The sequence below is a fragment of the Macaca mulatta genome, chromosome 8 (assembly GCF_049350105.2).
Source record: "Macaca mulatta isolate MMU2019108-1 chromosome 8, T2T-MMU8v2.0, whole genome shotgun sequence".
NCBI lineage: Eukaryota > Metazoa > Chordata > Mammalia > Primates > Cercopithecidae > Macaca > Macaca mulatta.
In genome coordinates, this window is record NC_133413.1 from 112,618,650 (window position 1) to 112,634,583 (window position 15,934).

Genomic DNA, 15,934 nt, shown 5'->3' on the forward strand with positions numbered 1-15,934 from the left:
AGTAAATTCAATGTTGGAAAGTAGTTAGAATTTTTTGTAGTTTGAATTTTTCTATTTTCAATCTGAAAATCTAGTTTTAGCTTTTCCTTGAGAGTTTAAAAAACTACAAAGTAATCAGAGTTCTCAGAAGCTTATCCATTACGAAATACAATGTTTAAACCATTAAAGCACACAAGAAGGTCTTGCAAATTAAATCAGGACAACAGAATTTAATTCAATTCTAACACTTTCTTTCAAAGGTTTATTGGAAAACAATAATCTTGTTCAATTTTGGGATACACCAGAATACCAAATAATCAGAGATGTTAAAAAAAAAAAAAAAAAAAAAACAGAAAAAAACACAGATGAATTCCTTGATGACAAGCTAAGTGGGCGGGAGGCTGGAGGGGAATTAACCAAACTGGAAAATTGTTTGCATCTTTTCTCACAAAGATATATATAATCATTAATGAGTGTGTCTATCACCTGTAGCTACATAAAAAGCCTCTGAAATCTGAGAGAAAGCCAACTTAGAAAAAAAAATGGGCACATCAACTGAGTTAAATACAACTATCCTAAATATATGAAATAATGTTTAACTTTGCTCAAAATAAGATAAATTCAAATTAAAACTATACTGAGGTGCTATTTCTTACCTATCAGATTAGCAAAAATCTAGAAGTTTAACAAATGCTGGCAAGACTGAGGCAAATCATGCATTCTCACATTGATGGTGAAAATGCAAAATTATGCAACTGCTATGCAGAAGTATCCGTCAATGTCTAGCAAAATCACATGCACATACTCTTTGACCCAGCAATTCCACGTCTAAGCATCTATCTCAGGGACACACTAGCAAAAAAACACAAGGCCATTCATCACACTATCTGTAATAGCAAAAGACTGGAAATAAGCCTGAATACCTAGCCTGTAAGGGATTAGCTGCAAAAACTGCGATAACAACCATAAAAGTGCAGTATATTAAGCAGCTATAAAAGGAAGGTAGAACATTTCACATTTTCTCTGGGATATACTATTAACTGAGAAAAGCAAGATGGAATAAAATGTATAGTATGTTTGGGGAGGTGGGAGGAAGTATGTAATTAATACACACATATGCTTATATGTTTTAAAAGGGAGGGAAGGAAATAAACTTGAAAAAATGGGTAAAAGAGACAAGAATAGACTTATATTCATTCTTTTGTAGAGTTCACTCTGCCACACTGTAGATATTTTACATTGATTACAAAATAAAACCAAAAGAGGAAAAAGGAATCCCTAAAATCTGAAAGCAAAATGAAACAAAAGGTCCTAATCATATAGAGCTGGTAGCAAAACCTACAAAGAGAAATTACTTCAAGTGACTTTAAAATAAACCTCCTTTAACTGTGTTATCTCTAACTGTATATGATCTAAGTACAAACATCTGCAAATAAATCTTTAATTATTTTGAATAATCATTTTGTTAGTGGTAGTGTTGATGTTATAATTCTTTTTAAGAGACAGAGTCTCTCACATTATGTTGCCCAGGCTGTCCTCGAATTCCTGGACTCAAGCCATCCTTCCACCTCAGATTCCAGTGATGTAATTCTGACTGCTACTGTGTATGTTGTGGCATTAAAACAAATGAGTAATTTGATTAATGTTGTTGGGAAGTTGGATATTCAGTCTGAAAGAAAGGAGATAAAGACTTAAGATCCAAGAAGCAAGGCCAGGTGTGGTGGCTCACACCTCTAATCTCAGCACTTTGGGAGGCCAGGGCAGGTGGATCACCTGAGGTCGGGAGTTTGAGACCAGCCTGGCCAACATGGTGAAACCCTGTCTCTATTAAAAATACAAAAATTAGCCAGGCATGGTTGCAGACACCTGTAATCCCAGCTACTCAGGAGGCTGAAGCAGGAGAGTCTCTTGAACCCAAGAGGTGGAGGTTGCAGTGAGCCAAGATCATGCCACTGTGCTCTGGCCTGGGTGACAAAGCAAGACTCCGCCTCAAAAAAAAAAAAAAAAAAAAAAAAATCTAAAAAGCAAAAATAACAAAAACAACCTTGTGGTCCTACATCTTGAATTTGAATTGGGAGTATCAATATTAATTCATTATTTTATTTTTTTAAAAAAAGAACAAAATAAAATGCACTGCCAAACTGTTATCAATTAAAAAGGCCTAGAAACCATGATCAACCCAGTAGCAATTTGCAATCTTAGAGCACAGACTGTAATCTCAAAACACAATTTCCTACTAAAAGGAATCAAGGCTACTTTAAGAAATGGCTGATTTAAGGTCTGCGACAGGAAATGCACAAGATGAAACATACCAGGAAGTAAGAAAGTTATCAAAAATTACTGGGCCAATGCCAAAAGGACTGAGGAATCAAAATTGACTCAAGACTCCCATTAGCCAAAGAAGACACAATTTGAGCATCAATATGAATAATAATCTCAATGGAATTAAATACATAAAAAAATCTTTAAATCAAGGCATGCATAATGATACTTAAAAACTAAAACAAAAAAATTCATAGAGGATGCTAGGGAACCAAACTGCCAGAGAAAACCACTATTCTAAATTTGATGGTTACAATAAGAAAAAAATAAAAAGAAACCACACACACACACACACACACAAATAAAAAATAAATTTGGCAGTTTAACATGTCTTTTATTTTCTTTAATTTTTTAATTATAAGTACATATACCTAAGTAAAGCTATTGTTATTTTGTATGTTTTAAAATTTATATAAATAGCATGCTACAGGTATAGTATAAGAAAATCTAAATACCTTTACCTCTAGTGATAAATCTCTTGACTGCTGGTTTCTCAGTTTTTCCATTTCTCTACGGAATTTTGATTCTTTCACCTCAAAACCACCCAATTCAGTCAGGATCTTAAAAAAAAAAAAAAAAAGCATGACAGATTATTCCCTGAAATATGTGCTTATCAGGCAGAATGGAATTTAAAGTGCACAAAATACATACTGATCCAGGTTCTGCTCCAACATCTTCCATGAATACCCTGCCGAACAGTTCTAAAGAAAGGCGCCAACGTCCTAGCAGCATATCATGGGAAATAACCATTCCCATAAAGCTACACTGTGGCCTGTAAGAAGTTTAAGGGAAGGGGCGGGGGGGAGGAAATACTTTAGCCAATTTCAAAGACTGATGTTTTTCGTTCAATGGTAGTAACTTACTTTATTTATTTATTTTTTTTAATATTCTGAGGTCTTAACTTCTTCAAACTGCATCCTAACAGAGAACTTTTCCATAGCTACTTGTTCCCCACAGAACTTATTATTTTTCCTCCCTTATTCCTTCTGTCTTCTACATACGGATAAATCCCTGGGCTATGTCTTACCTTCATCTTTCATTTTATCTCCTCTCCTTAAAGTCCAATGTCCATCTCCATTTAGGTGACTCCCAGATTCACCTCTACTTCAAACTTGCACCATGAACCAGAATTTCCATTTGTTAAATAAATATGTCCACGTCAATGATGCTCAATTCAAACTCAGCATGGCTAAAACTTAATATGGCTTCTTCACCACAATGACAATTCTGATTTTTTTTCAATAGTACCATCTCTTTCCCTAATGCCCTGACTTAGAGCAGATTTTAATTTTTCTTCCTCCTGTTCCATCAAAGTAATCAAGTCCATCTTAAGTCTCTCTTCCTTTCCACCATGTCCTTTCTATCCCCAAAGTCAACATTCTGCCTCAGCATCTTTCCCCCAACTAACTGAAACTATTAATAATGACAAACACCTTTCTAACTGGCCTCCTTACCTCTAATTCTCTCCAGTCTGTTTCTGCACATTCTAACCACCTCAATTCAATCCATACTGCTTCTAGGAAGCTTGGGCCACCCAAGTCCACAATTCTCCCCTGCCTTATGTGGTTGTTAGACAATGTATATACAATGTATCTTATTTTCAAACTAGGTTTTAACTCCAATCTAAGCAAAAAAATTATGCCATGTAACCAAAAAACAGAGTCAACAAATCATACTGAGCCACAGTATATACTAACAAATTTTTATTAGATAAATAAAGAACCTACCTCTTGTAAGAGAATTACAGACTTGGAAAAGGAGCACAGATAAGTGTGAATCACAAATCTAGAGAGTTCAACTCTTTCTAATTATTCAGTTTCCCCTTAGCTGAACTGCTAACAGCAAGTCTATAAATAGTAACTAAACATGGATATACATTTTTAACACTGTACTGAACAATAAAAACAAAGGGTCTTAGCAAATACCTGAAAGATGTGAGAGGTGGCCCTTCACTTTCAGTAAGTCCTATTTCTGCTAGTAAGCTACTTTTTAATTGTGCAGCAAGATCATGAGCAGATGGCCCTGGTTTTGAACTCTCAGCTTCTTCTGGCAGCACGGGCTGTTCTTCCCCTTCTTTTTTTTGCCGGTTTTGCATGTTCATTACATTTTTCAGATTGGCAGCATAAGACATTTTTGTTGGAAGAACCTATGAATATTTGCATTTAAAAGTTACAAATGAAGGGAAAAAAACTAACTAGATTTTGTCCTCAACTTAGTAATACAGGAATCATATGCAAGTTTTTTTCCCTTTCTGGAGCTTCAATGGTTCTGATGGCCCTAGCTGACCACCAATTTCAATGCATTTACCAAACCAACCTCAGACAACAATTTTTTTTTTGAGACGGAGTCTCACTCTGTTGCCTAGGCGGGAGTACAGTGGCACAGTCTTGGCTTACTGCAACCTCCGTCTCCTGGGTTCAAGCGATTCTCCTGCCTCAGCCTCCCAAGTAGCTGGGATTACAGGCGCCCACCACCATGCCCAGCTAATTTTTTTGTAATTTTAGTGGTAGATGGGGTTTGGCTATGTTGGCCAGTATGGTCTTGAACTCTTGACCTCAAGTGATCCACCCACCTCACCCACCCAGCACTGGGATTACAGGCGTAAGCCACCACATCCGGCTTTTTTTTTCCCCCTCTTAAATTCACTTTTTGGCCTGAGCACAGTGGCTCACGCCTGTAATCCTAGCACTCTGGGAGGCTGAAGTGGCCGGATCACTTGAGGTCAGAACTTGGAAACCAGCCTGGCCAACATAGCGAAACCCTGTCTTTACTAAAAATACAAAATAATTATCCGTGCGTGGTGGCGGGCACCTGTAATCCCAGCTACTTGGGAGACTGAGGCAGGAGAATAGCTTGAACCCAGGAGGAAGAGGTTGCAGTGAGCCAAGAATGTGCCACTACACTCTAGCCTGGGTGACAGAGCGAGACCCTATCTCACAAAAATAAATAAAATAAAATAAAATAAATTCACTTCTTGCCTTGGAACTTCAGAGAACTTTTAAATAAATCTTTATAATATCAGTGGTACTTAAGTCTCATATATTTTTAATATTTTCAGTACTGCATTCTCTTTTTTATTACTGAGATAATAAAAAACATTCTGTTCAACTACATGTCTTCTAAACCTGCTTTTTAATGTTTTACTACATTTTCAGTGGACAAACAGTAGAGTATAATTTTAGGCTCCCAAATCGGAGCTATATCTGAAAACTAGATCTACCACTTAACTAGTTGTGTGACACAGACATTCCCACATGAAATTTACTTACTCTCTTCAAGACTCAATTTCTTACCCAAAAAATCAGGGTGATAATGCATTCTACCAAATATAGTTATGAAGATGGAGACCAATGCCCAGGAGACAGATTTAGTCCACAAATATTAGGTATCATCATTAATGCTATCTTATTTATCTAGTCTTGATTAAAATTAGTTCAGCAAGTTAAAGTTGTAGCCAAAATTACACATGCTCATCTACAGACTTTTATTATACATGAAAAATTTAAATTTTCAGCCACATACAGCAGTCAGCTCTGTGAAACAGACAAAGCACATAAGGAGGATGGTATTTTATGGATGAAGTGATCTGACAGCAAGTTAATGACAGTGTTGGAATTCTTCCTACATTATATCACAAGGCAGGAAATTCTGACACTTCATTTCAGAAAATATAATAGTCTAAATTAATGCATTTCTAAAAATCTATATGCTGGTACAAGTTGTCCTTAATAAATATTATATTGCAAAAACTTTTACTGTCTTACCTCTAGGCAGTTTCTATCCACTGTAACCTCCATTAAACATTTCCCACTACTGGCAGATGAAGAATAAAGACCCTGACTTGGACGGCCAAAAAGATCCTCCTTTCTAGCATTTGGCTGAAATTTTAACAAAAATACTCTAGTTACATTGAATACTTTAAAGAAAATAAACTCAATTAGAAAGAAACCTTAAGACTAACTTGTTTAATTCACCTGCAACAGATGTGGCTGATCAGCCAAGGGGATGGCTTCAGCCAGAGGCACTTCAAATGGATTTGGGGGTATACACCCAAGGAATGTCATGGAGTCTGAACGTCGGAAAAATGGATGGTTTTGGCCGGTTTCTGCAGGAAGAGAGTCATCATCCTTATCATTCAAGGTAGCACCTAAACATAAAAAGATAAAATGTTTTGTTTTTTAGGAAAATTATTTAATTACTGGATTAGGGTAACAGACCTTTAATCTGCTCAATCCAAAATTCCTACTACCTCTTTTATAAAATTTTAATGCCACACAAAAACAAGTTTATAGTCCAAACTTTTGGTATTTTAAAGTAAATGTAACAGTTTAATATGGTTACAATGTAAGTTTTATGTTATGTGCAAATTTTATGTTATGTGTATGTTACAATAAAAAATGCAAAATAAAAACCAGCATTTAACAATATTGTGCCATTTTGTATTGGACAGAGGTTTCCCATATCCTCCTCTTTATCTTTTGAGATACCCACCACCCAAATACAGTTAGATTCATGAGTATATTCAGGACCCAACTCACTGACAACTCCAAACAGAGGAGATGATCAGGAGCGGAAACCTGAGCATTTGCTAAGCAGAGAGTAATGTCTGAACAATTTACATATCTTGATAGTAAGTCAGTACACTAGCACCAAATCTCCTCAATGGAGTAAAACTTTGGCAGTGCCTTGTTTGCATATCACATATCAACAGCAGTGAGCTATGGCTGGGTTCTCAAAAAATGGCAGTTAGGCCAATTGTCTTTCCACAGGTTGAATAAAAGTACTAGCTGACAATAACAAAGTGGCGAATGCATTATTTAGCCCCATTTGAAATAACTGAAACCCACAAATAAACTCCACTAGACCCCAAAGTGTGATATTGAAACTTTTGGATAAAAGCATGGAGTTGGGGTATTTTCTCTTTTCATTGTATTAATTGCTAGCATTCTGATATTTAGGAGCTGTAACTGGTAATTCTCATTTTCTTGACTAAATCTATTTTGCATCAATATTAACAAAGGTTTTGCTAAGATTTTATTAAATGCAGTAACAGTACATTAAGAGTAAAGGTAAACATAATACTAAGACAAATATAAGATAGAAGATAAAGAAAAAATACTGTTGGAAAGTTTGTAACATTTCTTTAATACATCCTTAGTTTTGCAATGTATAATGCAAGAATGTGTAAGCACAAATGGACAGAAAATGTAAGAAATGAGACATAGAGAAGAAAAGAGAAATTCCCACCCAGACAGAAAATAATGAAGTTAAAAAGCTTGAAGGGGAACTACTGAGGCAGCCATTTCTTGAAGTAGATTAGCAGATTTTCTGTGCACTAACTTTGATTGGTGTCATCATCATTTTCATGTTCTGAATCTTCATTATCAATACCCAGTTCCAAGAGTTCTCGCGTCCTTTAAAAAGACAAGTGAGTCATTTTACCTAAAGTATTTGTATAATATGAACAGTAGCAAAAGTCAGGGAAAACACAAGCAAAAACACACTAAAAAGGTCACTAATGTATCTAACCAATTTCAAACATTGCAATATATTGTCAGAATCTGGGAAATGGTAGAGTGAACAGGTTTATGTACTATTATTACAAAATGGACTCAATAGAAGAAAAAGCAAATCACCTAAGAAATAGCGAGTACCTACATAAACTCTAACAGAAAACATGGACTGGGCATGGTAACTCAGCCTGTAATCCCAACACTTTGGGAGGCTAAGGCAGGGGGATCACTTAGGCCAGGACTTCAAGACCAGCCTGGGAAACATCATGAGACACTGTCTCTCCAAAACATTAAGAAATTAGCCAGGCATGGTAGCACACGCCTGTAAGTCCTATCTACTTGGAAGGCTAAGGCAGGAGGATCTCTTGAGCCCAGGAGTTCAAGGCTGCAGTGAGCTTTGATTGCACCACCACATTCCAGCCTGGGCAACACAGTCAGACCCCATCCGTTTAAAAAAAAAAAAAAAAAAAAAAAGGAAAAAATGAAGATGACAGATAATCAGGCCAAACTATCTCAAGCATGAAGTTTAACCAGATTCTTAGGTTTCCTATTTTAAGTGAAGAGTGGCAATGGGGAAAGGTTGGATAAATTCAAGCCCACTTTCCCACATAAAATGGTCCTGTGCTAGTTCTCTTTTGCAATGCTATTCTCCTTACTTCAAATTTTGACAATGTACTAATAGAGACCATACCAAGCAAGTATTTCTCAAATCAATCTCATGGCAAGAATGGATACCTTTTGCGTTCTAGTTGAGGTGTATCCAATGTTGTCTGCTGATTCATTGCCTTAATCCAGTATATAAGTGCTTGAAAAACATATGCCACATGCTTCAATGAGCAAACATCCAAAACTGGAAGAACATCAGAATGCTCATCATTATGAGACCGCATTAGAGACAGAGCATAATTTAGGAAGTCTCCTCGTGCAGACATCATCCCTTGACGGGCGCTAAGCAAGGTGGCACGTCTATAAGAACAGAAAGAAATGACAATGTTTATTAGAAGAACACAAATGTGAAATTTACTATCATAAATAAGCAAAATTAGGAGCTGAGAATATTCATAAATACAAAGTAGTTAAGCCTGCTGCTCAGCTTTAGAAATATAACCACTATGCATGATTTACAGTCTTATACTTTGTATAGAAAAGGAATTCCAGTATCCTTTGGAAGGGCAAAAGGAACTCCTTCCCTGAAGAGAGTGATTCTCAAACTTCAGGGTCCATCAAAGTCACCTGGAGGGCTTATTAAAACAGACCTCTGGTCTAATCCCCAGAGTTTTAGTAGGTCTGGGGTAGAGCCCCAGAATATGCATTTCTAAATAGCTCTTACGTGAGGTTGATGGTGCTGTTATCTAGGGACCATACTTTGAGAATCACTTCATTAAAATCACACCAAAAACACAAGCAATGAAAGAAAACATAGATATCCTGGGCAACATGGTGAAACCCTGTCTCTACTAAAAGTACAAAAATTAGCTGGGCATGGTGGCAGGCGCCTGTAATCCCAGCTACCTGGGAGGCTGAGGCAGGAGAACTGCTTGAAACTGGGAGGTGAAGGTTGCAGTGAGCCAAGATCACGCCACTGCACTCAGCCTTGGCAAGAGAGCAAGACCCTGTCTCAAAGAAACAAACCAACAAACACCCAGATATAAATTGGAATTTATGAAAATTAAAATTGTACTTTCAAAGGTACCATCAAGAAAGTGAAAAGATATCCCGGAGAATGGGACAAAATCTTCCCAAATTATATATTTGATAATGGGCTTATAAGCAGAATAAAGAACTCATACACCTCAATTTTAAAAGACAAGCCAATTTCAAAAATGGGCAAGGCCGGGTGCAGAGGCTTACACCTGTAATCCCAGCACTTTGGGAGACCAAGGTGGGTGGATCACTTCAGGTCACGAGTTCAAGACTAGCCTGGCCAAAATGGCAAAACCCCATCTCTACTAAAAATACAAAAAAGTTGGCTGGGCGTGGTGGCAGGTGCCTGTAATCCCAGATACTCAGGAGGCTGAGGCAGGAGACTCGCTTGAGCCCGGGAGGCGGAGGTTGCAGTGAGCCAAGATCACACCACTGTACTCCAGCCTGGACAATAAGAGCCAAACTCGTTTCAACAATAACAACAAAAAAAGGTGGGGGGTAGGATCCAAATAAGACATTTCTCCAAAGAAGATAAACGAATGGCCAGTTAGCCCATGCAAAGATGATCAACATCACTGACCATTAGGGAAATGCAAATCAAAGATACTAGGTCACACCCACTGGGATAGTTATAACAAAAGACAGATAGTAAGTGTTGGTGAAAATGTAGAAAAACTAAAACTCTCATACATACACTGCTACTGAGAATGTCTTCCTCTTTGGAAAACAGTATTGCCAGTTCTTCAAAGGGTTACAAACAGTTACCATATGGCCCAGCAGTTCCATAACTAGGTATACATTCAAGAGAACTGAAAATACACATCTACACAAAAATCTATACACAAAAGTTCATATGAGCATTATGCATAATAGTGGAAAGGTGAAAACAACCCAAATGTACAACTGATGAATGGACAAACAAAATATAGTATGCTCATACAATGAAATATTACTAGGAAATGAAAAATAATGAGGTACTGATGTATGCTACATATAGATGAACCTGAAAATCATTATGCTAAGTTAAAGAACCCAGTCACAAAAGACCACATACTGTATGACTCCATTTACAGGAAATATCCAGAATCTATTGAGAGGGAAAACAGATTAACGGTTGCTTAGGAAGGGGAAGGGGGGGAAGTAGGGGAAAATGAAGAATGATTGCTAATAGGTTTTCTGTAGAGAAGATTAAAATATTCCAAAATTCATTATGATGGTTATACAAGGCTGGAAAACTATGGAATTGGACACTTTAAATGGGTGAATTCTATATGATATGTGAATCATTACATTAAAGCTGACAGAACACCGCCACCAATCATGATCCGTTATCAGAATTCTATGTTCTCTGGGGTAAGGACTACAGCCTAACAAAGATAAGGCTTTCGTCTTTGTGAAGCAGCCTTCCTAGGACAGGAAAGCTGCCACCTCTCAAATCTCTATCTTTAGAACAGATACCTTTACCAACCATTCAATTCTGCATAATTGACATTTCTACCATTTTTTCCCCAGTTCTCACGTGTTCAAAAGCAAGTTTGTCCATTACACTACTCTAGGTTTTTCTCTTTAATTTTCCTATTAGTTATTCAGGATCAAGGTCTAAATATAAATGATGCCCCTGCTACTTAATCCCTCAACAAGGCCCTAAATTCTGTTTTTGATTTCAATGCTTCTCTCCCCTCCTTTTGGTCTTCACTGCTCTACTTTAGTAACTATTACCTCTACTGTAGATGCCTATCACTGTCTAAGTAATCTCTTAGACCTTTGTCTTTCCTCACTTTATGATCTGCCCAGAGTAACAAAGTTGTTTATCCTGAGGTCGAGATAGAACCAAATCCTTGGATTTTGACTTTAGGTATGAGGTACTTTTACTATATTACTGCTGTTGCTCTGTTGTTCAATATTTGAGCTGATACCTACTCCTGAAAAAGGTCACTTTATAACTGAATAGAAAAGAATATAACAAATACATAGATATATATTTTAATTATAATTCAACAGGCTAGGGGAGGCAGAAAAAAAGAAATGTGATTTGCGAAAAAAAGAGCAGCACTGGTAATCGCACATACTTTCCCCCTCCTGAGTACAAAGTACATTCATAACCAATCATAGTCAAATAACTTTCTAAGAGGAGAAGGGGAGGTCTTCAGGATAATGAGACAAACATAGAGACCAATAACTTCAAAAATAAAAAGGCTTTAGTATCAGATTCCTATGATATGAATGGATTTTTAAAAATAGCTTGGATGGTAACTAGCCTATTCTGCCTCAACAAATAATGCAAGCAAGTCATTTCTTTCTCCCTTCACAGTAAGATGAGGTCTTACATAACAGCAACTAAAAAGCTTTACCCTTCTAGGATACAAAGATTCTATCTAAACACACAAGTATAGATACTCCTCGACTGAAGATGTGGTTATGTCCTGATAAACTCATCGTAAGTGCATTTAATACCACCAATAAACTCATCATAAAGTACAAAAAAATTATAAATTGGGGACCAGGCAAGGTGGCTCGCACCTGGAATCCCAGCACTTTGGGAGGCCAAGACGGGCGGATCACACGGTCAGGAGATCTAGACCATCCTGGCTAACACGGCGAAACCCCGTCTCTACTAAAAATACAAAAAATTAGCCGGGCGCAGTGGCGGACACCTGTAGTCCCAGCTACTCAGGAGGCTGAGGCAGGAAAATGGGGTGAACCCGGGAGGCGGAGCTTGCAGTGAGTCAAGATGGCGCCACTGCACTCCAGCCTGGGCGAGAGTGCGAGACTCCATCTCAACAACAACAAAAAAATTGTAAGTTGGAGATCCACTTTAAGTTGGGGACGTTCTGTATATATGAAGAATTTCATACCGTCTGCCTTCAAGTGTTCGTAAGCTAGCTTCTTCTCGCGCAGTCATCCTCTCTCTTCTCGCTGAATTCTGAGAAGCGTGAAGAGGATGATTTGGATGTCCAGGATCACCAGCAGATGCTAATGCAGAACCATAACGTAATTGAGCTTCAGTAGAATCCATAATACTGACCATCCAGTTCCAAGTGGGAATAAGCTTTTCTTCTACATAGTTCTATGAAGACCAAACTAAAATAGTTAAAACTATCCAAACAGAGCTAAATTCGATACAGCAGCAGTATGTCAACTTTTAAACATTTGTAACATTTAATTCCCCTAATACTGGAATTCTCATAACTGACAGCCAAAAAAATACACTGGAATGAGAAACTTTTCAGTGCTTTCGTACCTGTAAGTTTACTGCATCTTGGTAAGTCAATTTCACGGCTGCTGGAATCTGAGAGTATACTAGGTGATTATACTTAGGAATAAGGCCCATCAAGTCCGAGATTTGTCTAATGACAATGCTGTAAGCCCTGGCTAAACTGCTTGCAGATGTTAGGTAACTGCTGGCGTTGCTAGCTTCCAAAGCAGCTGCTGCAGCTGCAGCACTTGTACTGATGGTACCACTCCGGCGTAAGTTTGAAGGATCAATATAAATCAAACCCGCTGAACTTGCTATAAGGAAAAACGACAACGACAATGAGCTAATGTTAGTTTTTAATTGTGTTTCTCTGGGATTATATATACTTATGTAAATCTAAATGGTCAATTGTGGTAGCCAAGCAAAAAACTTTGCCCAAACCACACTATTTTGGGGAGGGGAGTATGGAGGGGACAAGAATTAATATAAAGTTCTCAACTGGGGGAAATCTGATCCCCATAGCACCCCCCCCCACACCCTGCCAAAGGGTCTATATATTTGGCAGTATCTGCAGACATTCTTGGTTATCACAACTGTGGGAGCCAAGGGGCGGGGAAGAAGGGTGAGAGGGGTTTTACTGGCATCTAGTGGGTGTAGGTTAGGGATGCTGCTTAACATCCCACAATGCACAAGACAGCCTCCCACAATTATCCAGCCCAAAAATGCAATAATGCAAAGACTGGGAAACCCTGCTATAATCATATGTGCATAATTTTTATATTTGAAACTCAACAAAACAATGAGGAACTATCATAAAACTAATTTTATCCCCAGATGAACATGCATAAGTTTAAAAATCTATCTAAGTATTCTTAGGAATACCAAGTTTTCAGACTTGCCTGCTGGTGTAGATGTACTGGAAGGGGCTGTACTGGCTGCTCGCTGATGCTGGGTGTTGCGGACAGCCCACTGCATTGAGCGGGGAGCTTGGGCAGCACCATTGGCATGGGAGCTATTTGTGGTTCTTTCTAATGGTTCATCGAGCATAAAGGTCTCCTGTTCTATGTCGTCACTCTGACTACTGCTGCTATCAGAATCACTCGAGTCATTCGATTGAGAATCATCTTCAGAAAAGAAGGCAGGAACACTGCTTGCTCCTAAAATTTTTATTTTTAAAACCAAAAACATTGTGAGTTTAATAATTAAAATTACAATCTACTCCCTCATTCAGGAAAACATACATAGTAAACATACATATTAAACACAATGCCAGACTGTATTTAATAATCCACAAAACCCACCACTAAAATAGTTTTTATTAGAAAATAACTTAAGTCTGGCTCTGCGGCTTAGGCAGGAGTGCAGTGTCACCATCTAGGCTCACTGCAACCTCTGCCTCCTGGGTTCAAGTTATTCGTATGCCTCAGTCTCCTAAATAAATAACTTTTAGTTGGGTGTAGTGGCACATGCCTATAATCCCAACAACTGAGGAGGCTGAGGTGGGATGACTCCTTGAGCTCAGGAACTCAAGACCAGTCTGGGCAACATAGCAAGATCCCATCTCTTTAAAAAAAAAAAAAATTAGCCCGATGTGGTGGCTTGCACCTGTAGTCCCAGCTACTCAGGGGGCTGAGGTAGGAGCTCAGGAGGTCAAGGCTGGAAAGAACTCTGACTGCACCACTGGAATATCCAGCCTGGGTGACAGAGTGAGACCCAATTCCAAAAAAAAAAAAAAAGACAAGAAAATACAAATCTTTTAAATAAACTTTAAAATTCATTCATTATTTAATAAGCAGAAAAGCTGGAGAAAGAGTTATTAAAATAATACTTTCTTTTCTAATACCCAGAGAACAAGGATGAAGTTATAAAAATGCTTAGCTACCCTTGCGTATATCACACAAAGTATGAACAAATCCACACTGAATACACACACACAGCCTTAGCATAAGCAAGAAGGTTGTTGGGATAAGGCAACATACCTGCTTCTGAACCAGCAGTTGCTGCAGTGACAACGCTTCTGCGCCCACTAGCATTATCTTGGTTGCTGTGGTTACTTTCACTATCACTTTCTGTTTCAGCTGCTGCTAACAAGTCCAGCTCCATATCACTCCCTAAAAAAATACATTTAAATAAGAAAAAAGCACACACTCACTATGGTTTAAAACAGGGTCTGATAAGTCAGAACATCATAAGGGTGGTAACTAAGAAGGTATGGGGGGTGGGAGTTGGGGAGAAGGGGAATTGTGTGAGAGAGAAGGGATAACTACTAAAAAAAGACTCAGTAACTACTCAACCTTAGAAGAATGGCTAGGGAAATTATGGTAGTCAACAGACTAGCACATCAGGGCAGTGCAGGGGAGGACTGAAAGTAAATATACAAGTTATCAGCATCTGGGTGTAATTATGGGTGATTTATTTTCCTTTTCTTTAATTTCCAAATGTTTCATAATGCACCTATGATTTCGTTTTTAAAAGTCTTTTAAGAAACTGACTTAAAAAGAAAAAACGGAAATTATTTTATATATGTATTATATATAGCACCTAAATTTTCCAAATAGATGCTATAGAAACCCTTGGCAGAAAGTTTAAATTGACCATTTCACTACACATTCAAATGAAGTTTCTCGCTGTATTTAATATCTCCCTTTAAAAGTACCTGATTTACTCATACTGAGTAATTTCTCAAATAACCTGCATACCATCTTCATCATGCTCATCATGTTGTCCCTCTGCCTCAGCATTTTCTTCCCCATGTTCTTCCTGTTCATCGTGATGATCCTCTTCTCCAGCCACACCCTCCACCACCTCAACCTAAATCCAGAATCTTATTTGTAGACAATCAAAGTACATAATAAACCTTTATCTCTACCAGTGTTCTCCCAAAGTAGCTAGTTAACTAAAATGCAAAGATCCCTAACCATAGAGAATTCAAAATCATGTATCAAGCAGTTTTGAAAATCTTCATCTGTTAGTGACAATTTGCTATCAAAAATTACATCCTGGCCAGGCACAGTGGCTCACACCTATAATCCCAACACTCTGGGAGGCCGAGATGGAGACGGGCGGATCACAAAGTCAAGAGATCAAAACCATCCTGGCCAACATGGTGAGACCCCAAATCTGCTAAAAATACAAAAATTAGCCAGGCGTGGTGCGTGCCTGTAGTCTCAGCTACTCGGGAGGCTGAGGCAGGAGAATCGCTTGAACCTGGGAGGCAGAGGATGCAGTGAGCTGAGATCGCACCACTGCACTCCAGCCTGGGTGACAGAGTGAGACTCCG

The 15,934-nt window shown here is 38.1% G+C and overlaps 1 protein-coding gene across 10 annotated transcripts in view; it reads right to left on the reverse strand.

The window, feature by feature from the left end:
- UBR5 (ubiquitin protein ligase E3 component n-recognin 5) overlaps window positions 1–15,934 on the reverse strand; it is a 154,613-nt gene that overhangs the window by 19,208 nt on the left and 119,471 nt on the right. For 5 of the 10 annotated variants that reach the window (XM_077943939.1, XM_015145807.3, XM_077943937.1 and 2 more), the window contains exons 36-47: window positions 15,354–15,465; window positions 14,634–14,765; window positions 13,554–13,811; window positions 12,700–12,968; window positions 12,314–12,525; window positions 8,550–8,780; window positions 7,642–7,715; window positions 6,276–6,448; window positions 6,066–6,179; window positions 4,227–4,447; window positions 2,953–3,073; window positions 2,763–2,861 (exon numbers count right to left, since the gene is read on the reverse strand). In XM_077943939.1, coding sequence (XP_077800065.1) covers window positions 2,763–2,861; window positions 2,953–3,073; window positions 4,227–4,447; window positions 6,066–6,179; window positions 6,276–6,448; window positions 7,642–7,715; window positions 8,550–8,780; window positions 12,314–12,525; window positions 12,700–12,968; window positions 13,554–13,811; window positions 14,634–14,765; window positions 15,354–15,465 — 2,016 coding nt within the window. Of the gene's footprint in view, window positions 1–2,756; window positions 2,862–2,952; window positions 3,074–4,226; window positions 4,448–6,065; window positions 6,180–6,275; window positions 6,449–7,641; window positions 7,716–8,549; window positions 8,781–12,313; window positions 12,526–12,699; window positions 12,969–13,553; window positions 13,812–14,633; window positions 14,766–15,353; window positions 15,466–15,934 lie in introns of all 10 variants that reach the window. The other 5 variants (XM_077943938.1, XM_028852805.2, XM_028852806.2 and 2 more) reach the window with 1 other exon arrangement.